Source organism: Hyla sarda, chromosome 3, assembly GCF_029499605.1.
Source record: "Hyla sarda isolate aHylSar1 chromosome 3, aHylSar1.hap1, whole genome shotgun sequence".
Classification (NCBI taxonomy): Eukaryota; Metazoa; Chordata; class Amphibia; order Anura; family Hylidae; genus Hyla; species Hyla sarda.
In genome coordinates this window covers 299,775,344-299,790,966 of record NC_079191.1, presented here as the reverse complement: position 1 = coordinate 299,790,966, position 15,623 = coordinate 299,775,344, and the positions used below count along the sequence as shown (strand labels likewise).

The 15,623-nt window shown below is 41.5% G+C and overlaps 1 protein-coding gene across 4 annotated transcripts in view; it reads left to right on the top strand.

Annotated features, from left to right (window-relative positions):
• Window positions 1–15,623, top strand: part of LYST (lysosomal trafficking regulator) — a 1,083,863-nt gene that overhangs the window by 409,826 nt on the left and 658,414 nt on the right. For all 4 annotated transcript variants that reach the window (XM_056566940.1, XM_056566939.1, XM_056566938.1 and 1 more), the window contains exon 18: window positions 8,619–8,768. In XM_056566940.1, coding sequence (XP_056422915.1) covers window positions 8,619–8,768 — 150 coding nt within the window. The remainder of the gene's footprint in view (window positions 1–8,618; window positions 8,769–15,623) is intronic.

Below are 15,623 nucleotides of genomic sequence, written 5' to 3'. Positions count from 1 at the left end.
CTCCCGTAGGCTTGCATTGAGGGGCAGAGCGTAACATCACGCGGGGGCGTGACGTCACGCGCCGCCGGCCCTGCGGTCGACCGTAATCAGACCCGGAGCGAACTCGCTCCGGGGACTGATTACAAACGGGGTGCCACGTTAATGATCCCGGGCATCCCCAGCTGCGGGACTCCAGCGATCAGGCATCTTATCCCCTATCCTTTGGAAAGGGGATAAGATGTGTAAGTACCGGAGTACCCCTTTAAGGGGTTGAAGAGTACCTGTCACCAAGCTAAACTTTTATTATATTGTTCCTTATGTTATTATAAGACACTTTGCTATTTACTTGCTGTTAAAATTATCAACCTTTATTTGTTTTTAATGTGATAGAAAATCGGCCACTAGGTGGCTCTGTTCTGCTCCCTTATGCAAGTCAAACAGTTAGTTTGGTCTCCACTTGGACTTGCAGAAGTCCAAACTCAGGAAGTGCCTGTTGGGGTATGGCGAGGCACAGCTCTCGCAGGCTTCAGTGACCTGCACCTGCTGGGGAACACCCACTTTCTCCTGCCGTGAGCTCAGACAATGTTGGCAAGGGGAAAGATATGATACACAGCTTATTAAAACTCAGGAAAATATTTAAGGGCAGGAGGGGTGTTAGTAGTAGTTTAGAAAATATGTTTTGATGGCAGGTACTCTTTAAGGAATAAACCTACAACAATATATACAGAGGAATTTCTGACTGGTGCGAGATCCTATTGGTGAGCTCAAAGAAATTAATAAACCTAACAGTGAAATTTAAGCATAAGGTTTTGGATGATGTAAAGAAAGAAATTAAGGATGTCAAAGATATGATGTTCAGTATCTGAAGTCATTGCCCTGGAAGCAAAGATGAAACAAAAAATCTGAAACTTGGAAAAGGACATTAAGGGAGTATAAGAAACACAAGTTTTAAAGGGATACAGATGACTGATAAAGGAGGAATCTTTCTATAGAAAAACGAAAAAACACTTTGGACCTAAATCCATTCTCAAAAAATACACAAAATGAAAGGTGGCCGTAGAGTATGTTTTTCAGACACGGAGTTATCAAGGAGCTCAATCTCAGATGACACCTCTGAAAGGTCCTCTGAATTGAGCAGCAATATGTCGGACACCAGTATCTCTTCCCAAGGCTCTTCCTCTTCAGAAAACGCTGAGAATCAAAAAAGAAAGTCAAAAGAGCAGAAAGAAAACGCAAAATACAAGTCAGTAGTAGAGCAGGCTTTACAAGAACAAAAGATAAGTACTGCTGTGATTAATCTATCAAGCTACATCTTGTCCTCTGAACAAAAAGTTTTTCTTCTACCTGTAACCTTGATATTTTTTCTTCCATTATGGATGTTTATAAATTTGCACATAATATCACGGTTAAGACATTTTCTGCAATGTGAAGTGAATGACTGTGAACTTTCCGACGCAAAGAGACAGAAATGACACCAGTGCTCTCTCTGCGTCCTTTCTAACCACACATTCTGCATGAGAGCGGATGCTCCTAAATGACGCTACTATGCTTTTCAATGAGTCGAAGGCCAACAGCAATGAGGTGGGAATTCCTTTCCCGACTAGCAACCCTGGTTTTTATCCCCTGACCTCTCGGGTGCTGGCACTGGATACTTTCCAGGAGCTGGTTGAGAGGGGATTGATATCTTTAAAACATTGGGTTGATAAAAAATCCTATAAAGGTTTTCTAATGTCCTTCTGAAAAGAGAGCAAGTAAACAAATAATAAACAATGTAGACGTCCTTGTTCGCAATGCGGACAAGGGAGGTGCTATTGTCTGCATGAATGCAGGCTTGCATAAAAAAAGTGAGGAATTGCTGCATAACACTACAACATACACTAAATTCCTATCTAATCCACAGAAACATGTTTAGTTGCATTTCATGAATTACTGGATCATGGACTGACATTAGGAATTTTCAACCAAAAAGCCAGAAACTACTTTTATGTTGATAATCCTGTCACATTTTTCATCATTTCCCAAAGAGGAATTAACTTCCCCAATGAGAGGTATCGGCTCATTGAGGGAGCTCCTAGGTGTATGGGTAAGATCATTATATTAATTTGTTCTTCAAAATAACTCCTACTTATATCAGAGATACAAAACATGTACTTAACATAATAGAACAATTGTCATGGCATGAGGTATAAGACTTTGTTACTGCTTTATATTTGTCTGCATGGCTTACAAGTTCTCACCTGGTATGTAGATCATTGTAGTACTTATACTACAGACTTAGGCTAAGTTTCCATTAGTTTTTTTTAGTTTTTTGGCAGTTTTTGGAAAACTGCCACTGCAATTTTTGAGCCAAAGTCAGAAGTGGATCCATAAGGGGAGGAGAACTACAGGGTGGGCCATTTATATTGATACACCTTAATAAAATGGGAATAGTTGGTGATATTAACTTCCTGTTTGTGGCACATTAGTATATGTGAGGGGGAAAACTTTTCAAGATGGGTGGTGACCATGACGGCCATTTTGAATCCAACTTATATTTTTCAATAGGAAGAGGGTCATGTGACACATCAAACTTATTGGGAATTTTAAAAGAAAAACAATGATGTGCTTGGTTTTAACGTAACTTTATTCTTTCATGAGTTATTTACAAGTTTCTGACCACTTATAAAATGTGTTCAATTGTGTTGGATTGTCAATGCAACCCTCTTCTCCCACTCTTCACACACTGATAGCAGCACCACAGGAGAAATGCTAGCACAGGCTTCCAGTATCCATAGTTTCAGGTGCTGCACATCTCGTATCTTCACAGTATAGACAGTTGCCTTCAGATGACCCCAAAAAAAAGTCTAAGGGGGTCACATCAGGAGACCTTGGGGGCCGTTCAACTGGCCCGTGATGACCAATCCACTTCCCAGGAAACTGTTCATCTAGGAATGCTCAGACCTGACACCCCTAATGTGGTGGGGCACCATCTTGCTGGAAAAACTCAGGGAACGTGCCAGCTTCAGTGCATAAAGAGGGAAACACATAATCATTTAGCAATTTCGCATATCCAGTGGCCTTGAGGTTTCCATTGATGAAGAATGGCCCCACTATCTTTGTACCCCATGTACCACACCATACCATCACCATTGTGTTCCAACAGTCTTGGAGGGATCTATCTAATATGGGTTAGTGTCAGACCAATAGTGGTGGTTTTGTTTAACTTCAACATTCACATAAAAGTTTGCCTCATCACTGAACAAAATCTTCTGCATAAACTGAGGGTCCTGTTCCAATTTTTGTTTTGACCATTCTGCAGCACCTGAAACTACAGATACTTGAAGCCTGTGCTAGCATTTCTCCTGCGGTGTTGCGATCAGTCTGTGAAGAGTGGGAGAAGAGGGTTACATTGACAATCCAACACAATGGGCAGCACATTGAACACATTTTATAAGTGTTCAGAAACTTGTAAATAACTCATGAAAGAATACATTTTCGTTAAAACAAAGCACATCATAGTTTTTCTTGTGAAATTCCCAATAGGTTTGATGTGTCACATGCCCCTCTAAGTATTGAAAAAACAAAAGTTGGATTCAAAATGTCCGACTTCAAAATGGCCGCCATGGTCACCACCCATCTTGAAAATCCCCCCCCCCCCTCACATATACTAATGTGCTACAAACAGGAAGTTAATAACAACCATTCCCATTTTATTAAGGTGTATCCTTATAAATGGCCCACCCTGTATAAGTCCTTCCTTTATACTTCCTATTCCTTTTGAATACACTTCTGGCTTTGGCTCAAAAATGCAGTGTCCGTTTTCCAAAAACTGCCAGAAAAAAAAAGTGGAAACTTAGCCTAAAATGAGTTTTTAGTGGAGGCACAATACTTAATTTTTTATTTGACAGTGATTTTTTGCAGTCTTAAGGGAGCAAGCATGTCTAAACAGAAACAGTCCCTAGTAGGTCTTGGGAGAAATCACTTCTATTTACCAATCACCTTAATGAAAGGGGAAATCCCCCCGGGGAATAATACCCTAAACTAAAGACCCACCTAAAACATAACTTTTATTTCTACATTAAAAACTGATAATTCCACACAATATATGTTAAAATTATCAGGTAGTGCAGTGAGACGAGTTCAGACAATGCCCACTAGGTGGGGCTATTGTGTAAGTCTCAATTCATTCTTGAACAGCAGCGTTGATAACGTAACATGTCCGGTATAGGATATAAAAGCAATAATGCTCACCGAGTAGAGTTGTACTACATCCAAGTACAACTATGGTGTAAGCGTGAAGTAAACCCTCGACGGGTGAAGATCGGCAGCCGCTCCTCACAACACAGGTGAAGCACTCAGGTAGATCCCTCCAAGGAACCGCACAGGCTAGGCGCACAAAACTCCAAAGGTAACACAGATTTATTTACACGGCATGCAACGCGTTTCGCTGGACAACCAGCTTCATCAGGCTTCCTGATGAAGCTGGTTGTCCAGCGAAAAGCGCTGCATGCCAGGTAAATAAATCTGTTTTACCTTTGGAGTTTTTTGCGCCGTCTATATCCTGTGCTGTTCCTTGGAGGGATCTGAGTGCCTCAATTCATTCTTGTTACAGTTCACTAGTTATCCTAAATTAGGATTATATCTATCTCTGTTGAGACCACGTCTCCTGCTGCACACCTGCCTGAAACCAAATAGACACTTGCCCTAAGGGAGCAAACATGGGCGGTAAGTTTTTACCTTCATATACCAATATTTACATGTCCTTTTATGAAACTAGATACTTGTTCATTCCTAACAATCCATTTCTAGTTTCCATAATCTGGATCGGTCGCTATATTGATGACTTGGTTGTGGTATGGAATAATAAAAAAAAAGGTATTCACAGAGTTTGTTGAGTATATAAATGACAATTTCATTAATTTAGTTTGTTTACATATGGAGGTAAACAAATCCAGTTTTTAGATGTTAAATTAATACAGATAACATGTCAGAGGTACAACCATATGCAAAGGAATGTGCAGGAAATTCGATTTTACATGCAAAATGTCATCCTCCCCATGTCACTAAGAACATCCCATATGGAGAATGGATTAGGCTACGTAGAAATTGCACAAAAAATGCAGTCTTTGAATTAGTCACAGTGTTTGCGAAACAAATTATCGTGGTTACCCAGATGCTAATCTGATTACGGCCCAACAGAAGGTATCTGCCATGAATAGATCTGACTTACTTCGGGATTAAATATCAGCACAATCTAATGTTTTTTTTACTAGCCACACAACCACTCACATTTGTGACAGCTTTTAGCAGTCAATTTTATTACATTTAAAAAAAAATCATTCGCAAGTATTTACCAATTCTAAGTCAGGATGCGTCCATAGGAAGTATCATGTACACTGGCTTTAGAGTAGTTTAGAGGAAAGCTCCTACACTTAAAACTATGTGGTCTCCTAGTTATTTTACAACACACCCTAAAACTGAATAACGGCTGAATCAATGTGGTAACCATAAATGCGATCACCAACGATGTCTCATATGTACAAATGTGCATATCACCAGCAAATTTACATCTACTGTAACTAATAAAGAATTCAATTTAATCTTCTTATATAAATAGCAATACCAAGAGCATTATATGTTTAACATGCAATATTTGTCATTAAAGGGTACCTCTCATCAAATAAACTTTTAATATATTTTAGATTAATGAATGTTGAATAATTGTCCAATAGCATGTTAATGAAAAATATGCTTCTTTCTATTGTTTTTTTCCCGATCAGTCCTGTCAGCAAGCATTTCTGACTCATGCTGGAGTCCTAAACACTTAGAGCTGCCAGCCTGCTTTGTTCACAGCCAAACAGGCTGTGAACAAAGCAGGCTGGCAGCTCTGAGTGTTCTACTTTGTGAACCAAGCTTACTGGTAGCTCGTAGTGTTTAGGACTCCAGCATGAGTCTGAAATGCTTGCTGCCAGGACTGGTAGGGAGACCCCTAGTGGTCATTTCTTCAAAGTGGAAAATTAAATAGAAAGAAGCATATTATTTAATAACATGCAATTGTAAAGTTATTCTGCATACATTAATCTATAATATATCAGAAGTTTTTTGATGAGAGGTACCCTTTAACAATACGTAGGATGTACATCCAACTCATAAAAGACACGTTTTAGGAAACCTATTTCAGATATAAAAAAATCACAATATTAATGTTTCAATGTTAAAACAAAACAATATTTTCCGAGACATACATGCTGGAGAAACGCGAGGCTTTACCCTAAAGGGCATAGAAAGAATTTCTTATACTCCATGCGGGGGGGGGGGCAATATGACAAAGAAATTACTTGAGTTATTGGATTTTCACCTTAAATAGCAGACACCCTATGGGCTTAAATCGTAGACAGGATTTAATATTAACATACAAGTATATATTAAAACATACTAGTACTAGATTTATATATTATGAAAGCAAGCTACATATTTATTCCTGCATGAGGTTGTGATATAATTATCTTTATAATACTTATTCTTTTTTTTTTTTTTTTGTAATATAAATCATACTGTAGAAACACTTTCGGGAATAAAATATTTAGACATAAACTTTTATGCCATGCTTGTAAAAAAACACCAATTAACTTGTATACATTTGCTCCACTATAACAAGTAATCTTTTCTTTAATCGTTTGGATTTTTTCTTACAGTTAGGATATTATGGACTCATTGTCCTATATATATGTAGTATAACTATTTCCCTTTTATGTATTGCTATCAGGATTTGTATACAGTAACAGGTCTATTTATATTTCAGAGATAACCTATTCTTATTTTTAACCACACTATGGGGGACATTTACTAATCTAGTCTATTCTGGGTATGCTTATAGACCAGCGTATGTGGTAGTCTCCTGTCTATTGTGCTCCTAATTTATCAAAGGTCTCACAGCCCTTGATAAATTCTGTGCACAGACTTCAGGGTCTACAGCTTAAACTGCATTTAGACCTGCTCCAACATGGTCTTACATTTCAGCGTATTTTGGGCAGATGCGGCTTGTCGCGCAAAAGTCACACTTAATAAATTCAGCACCAATGCATTTTCCAATGCATTTCCGTCTAAAATAGACTTGCATGCATCATGTTCTAAAAATCCTCTACAGCAAAAGTCGCAGAAAAGTCGCACATATTTAGACTGCGACTTTCTGTGCGACAAATTTAGACCGGAAAAACCAGTCTAAATCCTTTGATAAATCTCCCCCTATGTCTTTGATAGCCTTGGAATGTAAAGAGTCTAGTTCAGGTGTTTTGAAAATCTAAAACTTTAATAAATTCTGTTTAAAATCATGTGCTCAAAACAAACCATTTAAAAACTAAATGAAACACCTTTCATTTAGTATTTAAATGGTTTTGAGCACATGGATTTTTACGGAATTTATAAAGTTTATATTTTTTAGGGGAGCTGGAATTTACAGTTTTTGTTTTTCTGGGATTCCTCCATCTGGGAATCGGTTCAACTGCACTGTTCTGTGCTTCCCTGTGTACTCTCCTGATGTGCTACTATTGAACTCTATTTGTGGTGAGTTAACTCGCTATACAGTCTTTCAGGTGCTTTTTGTCTAATTAGACAATAGGCGGAGTATTGGTGTAAATATACGCCCCTGGTCGTTAAGGGGTTAAATAATTTATTAGCCTCTCCCTAATAAATCTTAAAATCACCCCCTTTTCAATTTTTTTTAAATTAGTACAATAGGAAAGCTTTTTAAACATGGGTATTGTTCAGATCATACTGACCCACAGAATCGAGAGACATATAATTGTTACCGTAAAATGCACTGTGTAAAAATGAATGTCCCTCCCCAAGAGTTGAAAAATTGCTATTTCCTTTTCAATTGTCCCATCCAAAATATTTTTTTTTGCCTCCCACTGTATTTTAAAACGTTTGAATAAAATATTTTGAACACCAATTTTCCACTTAAAGACCCATATGAGGGCTAGTTTTTTGCCCCACCAATTGTCCTTTGCAGTGACATCCATAAGCTCACACATTCTATGGTGAAACAAAAAATATTATTTTGTAGGGCAAAATTAGAAAAAAAAAGACCTTTTGTGGACTTCCGTTTCTACGCAATACACTTTTCGGTAAAAAGAACACCTTATCATTATACTGTGGGTCCATACGATTACAATGATACTCAATTTATATAGGTTTTATTTTACTGCTTTTATAACATGATACATTTTTGTATGAAAATTGTCCTCTTCTGACCCTTATAATATATTTTATATTTCCGTTTACGGCTCTATTCTGCAGATTAGGGGTTACGTCTATAATGATGGAATATGATAGATTATTAACAGTAAATGTAACTGTAGCAGCCTTTACTGGACAGCTCTAGCCAAGGCAAATAAGATCACGGGGTGCCTCAAAAGGGGCATAGTTTTGTGCAATAAAAACAGTACTACCAATGTTAAGATGCAGTGGGTTTAAAAATGGGCAACCGGAGTAATAAATGGGAAGTATCCAGAAGGAGCCATTTTCTGATTGCTATATTTTGAGTTGGGAAGGAATTTTTTAAATATGTTAACATTTTGTATTTCAGTACTTCAGTTTCATATCATATTAATGCAAATTTCTGAAAAATTATTAATTGGTTGCATTTTTGATTTCTTTAGACTATTCTAAAAGGATGCACTGACGATTGGCTACTCAATATAAGTGACAATGCAAGCGTTTGTCTAAATTATGAAACTACTGCTGTGATTCAAGATGTTCGATTACTAGAACACCTTCTTTTAGACTGGAAAATTTGGTCAAAGGCAAAGGTATGCAAGTAAATTTTATATTACAGTGTTGTTCAGTTATGTTGAAGTTGTTGTTGTTGTGTGCTTTTTTGTTTAACACCAAACTTGTGTGGCATTTTGAAATGTACTATGATAAGGTAAAAATATTATGGCTGTTCTAAGGTAAGGCTGCACTATTTACAGTGGGGGGAAAAGTATTTAGTCAGCCTCTAATTGTGCCTGACTAAACGATGAGAGAGGCCTGTAATTTCATCAAGTTCATCATCGGTACACTTCATCTATGACAGAATGGGGGGAAAGAACACCGGAAATCACATTGTAGGATTTCTAATCAATTGGTAAATTCCTCGGTAAAATAAGTATTTGGTCACCTACAAACAAGCAATATTTCTTGCTCTCATAATCCTTTAACTTCTTCTTTGAGTCTCCTCTGTCCTCCACTCGTTACCTGTATTAATGGCACATGTTTTAAAGGAGTAGTCCAGTGGTGATTCAGTGGTGAGCAACTTATCCCCTATCCTAAGGATAGGGGATAAGTTGCAGATCGCGGGGGGTCCGACCGCTGGGGCCCCCTGCGATCTCCTGTATGGAGCCCCGCGGGAAGGGGGCGTGTCGACCTCCGCACGAGGCGGCGGCCGACACGCCCCCTCAATACAACTCTATGGCAGAGCCGAAGCGCTACCTTCGGCAATCTCCGGCTCTGCCATAGAGATGTATTGAGGGGGCGTGTCGGCCGCCGCCTCGTGCGGGGGTCGACACCCGCTATCTCGGCGGAGAGCCAGGGCCCCGTACAGAGAGATCGCAGGGGGCCCCAGCGGTCGGACCCCCCCGATCTCAAACTTATCCCCTATCCTTAGGATAGGGGATAAGTTTTTCACCACTGGACTACCCCTTTAACTTATAAATATAAAAGACACCTGTCCACAACCTCAAACAGTCACACTCCAAACTCCACTTTGGTCAAGACCAAAGAGCTGTCAAAGGACACCAGAAACAAAACTGTAGCCCTGCACCAGGCTAGGAAAACTGAATCTGCAATAGGTAAGCAGCTTGGTGTGAAGAAATCAACTGTGGCAGCAATTATTAGAAAATGGAAGTTCTACAAGACCACTGATAATAGACCACTGATAATCTCACTCGATCTGGGGCTCACCCCATGGTTTCAAAATGATCACAAGAACGGTGAGCAAAAATCCCAGAACCACACAGGGGGGACCTAGTGAATGACCTTCAGAGAGTTGGGACCAAAGTAACAAAGGCTACCATCAGTAACACACTACACCACCAGGGACTCAAATCATGCAGTGCCAGACGTGTCCCCCTGCTTAAGCCAGTACATGTCCGGGCCCATCTGAAGTTTGCTAGAGAGAATTTGGATGATCCAGAAGAGGATTGGGATAATGTCATATGATCAGATGGAACCAAAGTAGAACTTTTTGATAATAACTCAACTAATTGTGTTTGGAGGAGAAAGAATGCTGAGTTGCATCCAAAGAACACCATACCTACTGTGAAGCAAGGGGGGTGGAAATATCATGCTTCTGGGCTGTTTTTCAGCAAAGGTACCAGGATGACTGATCCGTGTAAAGGAAAGAATGAATGCGACCATGTATCGTGAGATTTTGAGTGAAAACCTCCTTCCACCAGCAAGGGAATTGAAGTTGAAACGTGGCTGGGTCTTTCATCATGACAATGATCCCAAATATACCACCCGGGCTTTGTAAGAAGGTCCTGGAGTGGCCGAGCCAGTCTCCAGATCTCAACCCCACAGAAAACCTTAGGAGGGAGTTGAAAGTCCGTGTTGCCCAACGACAACCCCAGCACATCACTGCTGTAGAGGAGATCTGCATGGAGGAATGGGCCAAAATACTAGCAACAGTGTGGGAAAACCTTGTGAAGACTTAAAGAAAATGTTTGACCTCTGTCATTGACAAAAAGGGTATATAACAGTATTGAGATTAACTTTTGTTATTGACCAAATAGTTATTTTCCACCATAATTTGCAAAGAAATTCTTTAAAAATCAGACAATGTGATCTTATGGATTTTTTTTTCGCATTATGTCTCTCATAGTTGAGGTATACCTATGTTGAAAATTACAGGCCTCTCTTATCTTTTTAAGTGAGAGAACTTGCACAATTGGTGGCTGACTTAATACTTTTTTGCCCTGCTGTAAGCATCAGTTGCCATCAGTCGGCATGTAGCCCACAGAATCTGATATCCAACATGCCAGGGTGAATTTCAGAAGTCTTGAAAAAGAAGGGTCAACACTCTAAATATTGAGTCTTTGCATTTTGAGTTTTTGAAAAAGAGTTTGGGACAGAGCTTCTAAACTAGTGCATGGGTTGAAGGATAAAACTTATCATCAAATTGTCATCAAACCATATTTTCTAAACTAACTCTGATTATATTCACTAACTACTCCTGCCCTAAAAAAAATATTCCGAGCTTTAACCCCTTAAGGACCCTTGACGTACGCGTACATCATGACACCCTGGTACTTAGGGACCCATGACGTACGCGTACGTCATGGAGAATTCCGGCCCCCGCCGCGCACCAGGCGGGGATCGGACCAGGATGCCTGCTGAAATCATTCAGCAGGCATCCCGTGCAAACGCCCAGGGGGGTCATCAGACCCCGCCCATGTCGGCGATCGCGGCAAATCGCAAGTGAATTCACACTTGCGATTTGCGCGCGTCTATAGTAACCCGGGGACCCGGAATATAAGGGGGATCGCTGTTGTCTAAGACACCCACAATCCCCCTGAAGGAATAGAAGTGAGGTGGCCACCCCTCCTATCCCTGCTATTGGTGGTCTAGACGCGCCCACCAATAGCAGATCTGGGGCGGGGGGGTTAACTTTCGTTTTCCCCGTCCTGCCCACCCACAATAGGCGGGGCAGGACGGAGAAACGACTGGGACCGGCGACGGAGATCGGCGGCGGCGATGACGTGCGGCTGGATCTGACGGAAGCCGGTGAGTTGCCTAGCAACATCTGGAGGGTACAGTTTGAGACCATTATACAGTGGTCTCTAACTGTAGCCCTGCAGATGTTACAAAACTACAACTCCTAGCATGCCCAAACAACTGTTTGCTGTCAGGGCATGCTGGAATTTGTAGTTTTGCAACAGCTGGAGGACCACAGTTTGGAGATCACCTTGCAGTGTTCTCTAAAACTGTAGCCCTCCAGATGTTGCAAAACTGCAAATCCCAACATGTCCAAACAGCAATCAGCTGTCTCGGCATGCTGGGAGTTGTAGTTGCGTACCTCCAGCTATTGCATAACTACATCTCCCAGCATGCCCTTCGGCGATCTGTACATGCTGGGAGTTGTAGTTTTGCAACAGCTGGAGGCAGACTGGTTGGAAAATACTGAGTTAGGTAAAATAACCTAACTGAAGGTTTTCCAACCAGTGTGTCTCCAGCTGTTGCAAAAGTACAACTCCCAACATGCACGGTCTGTCAGTACATGCTGGGAGTTGTAGTTTTAAAACAGCTGGAGGTTTAAACCCCCATGTGAACGTACAGGATACATTCCAGCTTCAAGTTTGGGCTGCGGAAAATTTTTCACCGCAGCGCAAACTCCTAGCGGCAAACTCACCGTGACATGCCAGTGCGAATGTACCCTAAAAACACTACACTACACTATACTAACGCATAATAAAGGGTAAAACACTACATATACACCCCCTTACACTGTCGTCGTCCCCCCCCCCCCCCCCCCCCAATAAAAATGAAAAACTTATTGTATGGCAGTGTTTCCAAAACGGAGCCTCCAGCTGTTGCAAAACAACAACTCCCAGCATTTCCGGACAGCCACTGACTGTCCAGGCATGCTGGGAATTTAGCAACAGCTAGAGGCACCCTGTTTGGGAATCAAATGCGCATGGAGCTCTCTCACTTCGGAGCCCTGTCGTATTTCGAGGAAACAGTTTAGGGCCACATATGTGGTATCTCCGTACTCGGGAGAAATTGCACTACAAATTTTGGGGGACTTTTTCTCCTTTTACCCCTTATGAAAAGGAATAGTTTGGGTCTACACCAGCTTGTTAGTGTAAAAAAAAAAATCAAAAAATGTACACTAACATGCTGGTGTTGCCCCATACTTTTTATTTTCACAAGCGTTAAAAGGAAAAAAGACCCCAAAATTTGTTACACAATTTCTCCTGAGTACAGAAATACCCCATACGTGGGCGTAAAATGTTCTGTGGGCGCACAACAAGGCTCAGGAGTGAGAGCGCACCATTTACATTTGAGTCCTAAATTGGTGATTTGCACAAGGGTGGCTGATTTTACAGCGGTTCTGACATAAATGCAAAAAAATTAATACCCACATGTGACCCCATTTTGGAAACTACACCCCTCACGTAATGTAATAAGGGGTACAGTGAGCATTTACGCCCCACAGGGGTCTGGCAGATTTTTGGAACAGTGGTCCGTGAAAATGAAAAATTTAATTTTTCATTTGCACAGCCTACTGTTCCAAAGAGCTGTCAAACGCCAGTGGGGTGTAAATACTCACTGCACCCCTTATTAAATTCTGTGAGGAGTGTAGTTTCCAAAATAGGGTCACATGTGGGGGGGTCCACTGTTCTGGCACCACGGGCGGCTTTGTAAACGCACATGGTCCCTGACTTCCATTCCAAACAATTTTTTTCCCAAAAGCTCAATGGCGCTCCTTCTCTTCTGAGCATTGTAGTGCGCCAGCAGAGCACTTGATGTCCACACATGGGGTATTTCCATACTCAGAAGAGATGGGGTATCAAATTTTGGGGGGCATTTTGTTCTATTACCCCTTGTAAAAATTTAAAATTTGACGGAAAACTAGCATTTTTGTGAAAAAAAAAAATCATTTTCACATCCAACTTTAACGAAAAGTCATCAAACACCTATGGGGTGTTAAGGCTCACTGGACCCCTTGTTACATGCCTTGAGGGGTGTAGTTTCTAAAATAGTATGCCATGTGGGTTTTTTTTTTTTGCTGTTCTGGCACCATAGGGGCTTCCGAAATGTGACATGCCCCCAAAAAAACATTTCAGAAAAACTCACTCTCCAAAATCCCACTGTCGCTCCTTCCCTTTTGAGCCCTCTACTGCGCCTGCCGAACACTTGACATACACATGAGGTATTTTCTTACTCGAGAAATTGGGTTACACATTTTAGGAAGATTTCTCTCTTTTTACCCCTTGTAAAAATTCAATAACTGGGTCTACAAGAACATGCGAGTGTAAAAAAATGAAGATTTTGAATTTTCTCCTTCAATTTCCTGCTATTCCTGTGAAACACCTAAAGGGTTAACAAACCTTTTGAATGTCATTTTGAATACTTTGAGGGGTGCAGTTTTTATAATGGGGTTATTTGTGGGATATTTCTAATAAGAAGGCCCTTCAAATCCACTTCAAAACTGGTCTCTGAAAAATTTCGATTTTGAAAATTTGGTGAAAAATTGGAAAATTGCTGCTATACTTTGAAACCCTCTGATGTCTTCCAAAAGTAAAAACATGTCAACTTTATGATGGAAACATAAAGTAAACATATTTTTAATGTGAATCAATATATACCGTATTTATCGGCGTATAACACGCACTTTTTAGGCTAAAATTTTTAGCCTAAAGTCTGTGTGCGTGTTATACGCCGATACACCCCCAGGAAAGGCAGGGGGAGAGAGGCCGTCGCTGCCCGCTTCTCTCCCCCTGCCTTTCCTGGGGTCTAGAGCGCTGCTGTCGGCCCTTTTCACCCCCTGGTTATCGGCGCCGCTGCCCGTTCTGTCCCCCTGACTATCGGTGCCGACCGATAGCCAGGGGGAGAGAAGGGGCAGCGGCACCCATTGCCGGCGCCGCTGCCCCGTTGCCTCCCCCCATCCCCGGTGGCATAATTACCTGAGTCGGGTCCGCGCTGCTCCAGGCCTCCATCGTGCGTCCCCGGCGTCATTGCTATGCGCTGAATGGCGCGGCGCATGACGTCAGAGCGCCGCACCGTGCATAGCAACGACACTGGGGACGCACGACAGAGGCCTGGAGCAGCGCGGACCCGACTCAGGTAATTATGCCACCGGGGATGGGGGGAGGCAACGGGGCAGCGGCGCCGGCAATGGGTGCCGCTGCCCCTTCTCTCCCCCTGGCTGTCGGCGCCGCTTCTCTCCCCCTGGCTATCGGCGCCGGCACCGATAGTCAGGGGGACAGAACGGGCAGCGGCGCCGATAACCAGGGGGTGAAAAGGGCCGACAGCAGCGCTCTAGACCCCAGGAAAGGCAGGGGGAGAGAAGCGGGCAGCGACGGCCTCTCTCCCCCTGCCTTTCCTGGGGGTATATCGGGGTATACACGCGCACACACGCACCCTCATTTTATCATGGATATTTGGGTAAAAAACTTTTTTTACCCAAATATCCTTGGCAAAATGAGGGTGCGTGTTATAGGCCGGTGCGTGGTATACCCCGATAAATACGGTAATTTATTTGGAATATTAATTTTCCTTATAAGCAGAGAGCTTCAAAGTAAAAAAAATGCAAAATTTTTAATTTTTTCATCAAATTTTGGAATTTTTCACCAAGTAATGATGCAAGTATCGACAAAATTTTACCACTAACATAAAGTAGAATATGTCACGAAAAAACAATCTCTGAATCAGAATGAAACTTAAAAGCATCCCAGAGTTATTAATGTTTAAAGTGACAGTGGTCAGATGTGCAAAAAATGGCCGTGTCCTACAGTGAAAATTGGCTGGGTCCTTAAGGGGTTAAAAAGCTCTGTATCATACCGTTCCCTTTGCTCCCATTGTCCGGGTGGAGACCAAACTAACTGTTTGACTTGTTCTGGGAACAGAACAGAGCAACCTAGTGGCCATTATTTCAATCATGTTAAAAACATATAAAAGTTGAT